This window comes from Babylonia areolata, chromosome 15 (genome assembly GCF_041734735.1).
Source record: "Babylonia areolata isolate BAREFJ2019XMU chromosome 15, ASM4173473v1, whole genome shotgun sequence".
NCBI classification, from domain to species: domain Eukaryota; kingdom Metazoa; phylum Mollusca; class Gastropoda; order Neogastropoda; family Buccinidae; genus Babylonia; species Babylonia areolata.
In genome coordinates, this window is record NC_134890.1 from 30732970 (window position 1) to 30735469 (window position 2500).

General features: G+C 54.0%; 1 protein-coding gene across 14 annotated transcripts in view; it reads right to left on the bottom strand.

Moving 5' to 3' along the window:
• LOC143290555 (CLIP-associating protein 1-A-like) overlaps positions 1-2500 on the bottom strand; it is a 193693-nt gene that overhangs the window by 106172 nt on the left and 85021 nt on the right. The window contains exon 1 of one of the 14 annotated variants that reach the window (XM_076600115.1): positions 677-829. The exons of the other annotated variants lie outside the window; for them this stretch is intronic. Within the exon in view, the coding sequence (XP_076456230.1) occupies positions 677-743 (67 nt within the window). The 5' untranslated portion in view covers positions 744-829. Of the gene's footprint in view, positions 1-676; positions 830-2500 lie in introns of those variants that run through there. 14 annotated transcript variants of the gene reach the window in all.

Genomic DNA, 2500 nt, shown 5'->3' on the forward strand with positions numbered 1-2500 from the left:
CAGACAGGAAAAAAAGACCGCAGAGAGAGAAGGGATGAGAAAGTAAGAGAGAGAAGGGGATGGAGGGAGACAGAAAGAAAAAGAAAAGAAAGTAAGGAATCTGTTTATCACCAGAGAGGAAGGGGTAGGGAGGGTGAGAGCGTGGAGATAAAAGAAGTGGGGGGTGGGGGGACGAGGAGGGGGGAAGAGGGGTTGTGGGGGGGGGGGGGCGGACAGACAGACAGACAGGAAAAAAAAGACCGTAGAGAGAGAAGGGGATGGAGGGAGACAGAAAGAAAATGAAAAGAAAGGAAGGAATCTGTTTATCACCGGAGAGGAAGCTGTACGGAGGGTGAGAGCGTGGAGATAGAAGAAGTGGGGGGTGGGGAGGGGGGGTGGGGAGGGGGCAGGGGGGTTGTGGGGGGGGGGGGACGGACAGACAGACAGGGGAAAAAAAGACTGAGAGAGAAGGGGATGGAGGGAGACAAAAAGAAAAAGACAGGAAAGTAAGGAATCTGTTTATCGCCAGAGAGGAAGGGGTAGGGAGGGTGAGAGCGTGGAGATAAAAGAAGTGGGGGGTGTGGGGGGCGAGGAGGGGGGGGAGAAGAGGGTTGGGGGGGGGAGGGGGGTGGACAGACAGACAGACAAACTGGGCCAGACAGACAGACAGACAGAACAGGGCAAGTTATCAGCTCACCTTCAGAATGACGGGAAGGGAAGAGGGCACGACATTTCTGCACCAGCTTCTCACGAATAGAGCCCATGGCACTGACCTTCCTCACCCAGGTCCTCAGTTCCCACACAGACACACACACACACCGCGCACACCACACACACTTGCCGCACACTCTTTGTCTGTCCCTCCGTCAGTGTCTCTCTCAACTTCTCCACCACCACCGACACCACGGTAGTACTGAAGTAGCGGGACTGACAACCCCCTCAGGAGTATATTGAGTAAATACACCCCGCACCCCCACGCCCCCCCCCCCCCCCCCGCCCCCAACACCTCCTCCACACAGCAGCCAGAGACACACACACACACACACTCACAGAACTGCACTTTCAAGAAAAACAAAACAAAAACAAACGAAAAAAAAAAACCCAATAAAAATCACACACAAAAACACACGAGGCTAACTAAACCAGCCACCGAAAACAACCCAGCCTCTTTTTTCTTTCTTTTTTTCCCCCTTTCTCCTCCTCCTCCTCCTCCTCACACAACGTACAACTCCCTCCATCCCCCCAAGACAATCCTTTGCATCACCACCATCATCATCATCATGTAATGACGCCACTGAGAAGCTGAACAGCTAATTTTAACTCTGTGTGTGTGTGTGTGTGTGTGTGTGTGTGTGTGTGTGTGTGCGTGTGTGTGTGTGTGTGTGCCTGCGTGTGTGTGCGTGCATGCGTGCGTGCGTGCACGTGTGCATGCGTGCGATTGTGTCTGACACCGAAATGTAGTTTTAAAAAAAGGATTCGGGTAGGGGTAAAAAAAAAAAAAAAAAAGGAAGTGTTATGACTCATTACTACGAACGCTGCTCTCTCTCTCTCTCTCTTCCTTCCTCCCACCCACCCCCACCTTTGTCTCTGTCCCCCCCCCCCTCTCTCTCTCTCTCTCTTCCTTCCTCCCACCCACCCCCACCTCTCTGTCTCTCTCTGTCTCCCCCCCCTGTCTTTCTCTCTCTCTCTCTCTTCCTTCCTCCCACCCACCGCCACCTTTGTCTCTGTCCCCCCCCCCTCTCTCTCTCTCTCTCTTCCTTCCTCCCCCCCCCCCCCCCCTCTCTGTCTCTCTGTCTCTCTCTGTCTCCCCCCCCCCCCTCTTTTAGTCTCTCTCTCTCTCTCTTCTCGTCAAGTACAAAAGCTGAAGAGAAGATTGAAGAGATGGGGAAAGGAAACAGAAATGAAAGCGCCACAAACAAAAACAAAATAAATAAATAAAACAAAAAACACCAACGGGTAAGTTGGAAAGGGACTAGACCTGGGCAGATGAATAATATTCAGACCACCTCATAAACAATGCCTCTTCCTCCCCCCCCCCCCCCCCCCCCCCCACTCCCCCCGCAAGTCCCCAATCCCCACAAGGTTATTCCGCCCCCTCTCATCCCACCCCCACCCCCACACGCACCTCCATCACCCCTGACAGTGTATGAGAAAAAAATTTAAAAAGCCCCCCCCCCACCCCCACCCCCTCTCTGTCTCTACCTGCCAGCCTACAAGGTCACCCTTACTTTAAACGTCTGCTCCCCCCCCCCCACCCCCTCACCTCCCTCCCCCGCACCTCCCCCCCCTCCCCCTCCGCGAGGTAGCGAAAGAATCTGAGCCTGGTGCACTGGTTCGAATCCCACCAGTCGCCAGTATTTTTTTTCTCCCCCTCCACTAGACCTGGAGTTGTGGTGGTCTAGACGCTAGTCCTTCGGATGAGACGATAAAGCGGGCTCCCGCGTGCAGCGTGCACTTAGCGTGCACGTCTAAGAACCCACGGCAGCAGAAAGTTTGTCCCTAGCAAAAATTCTGCAGAAAA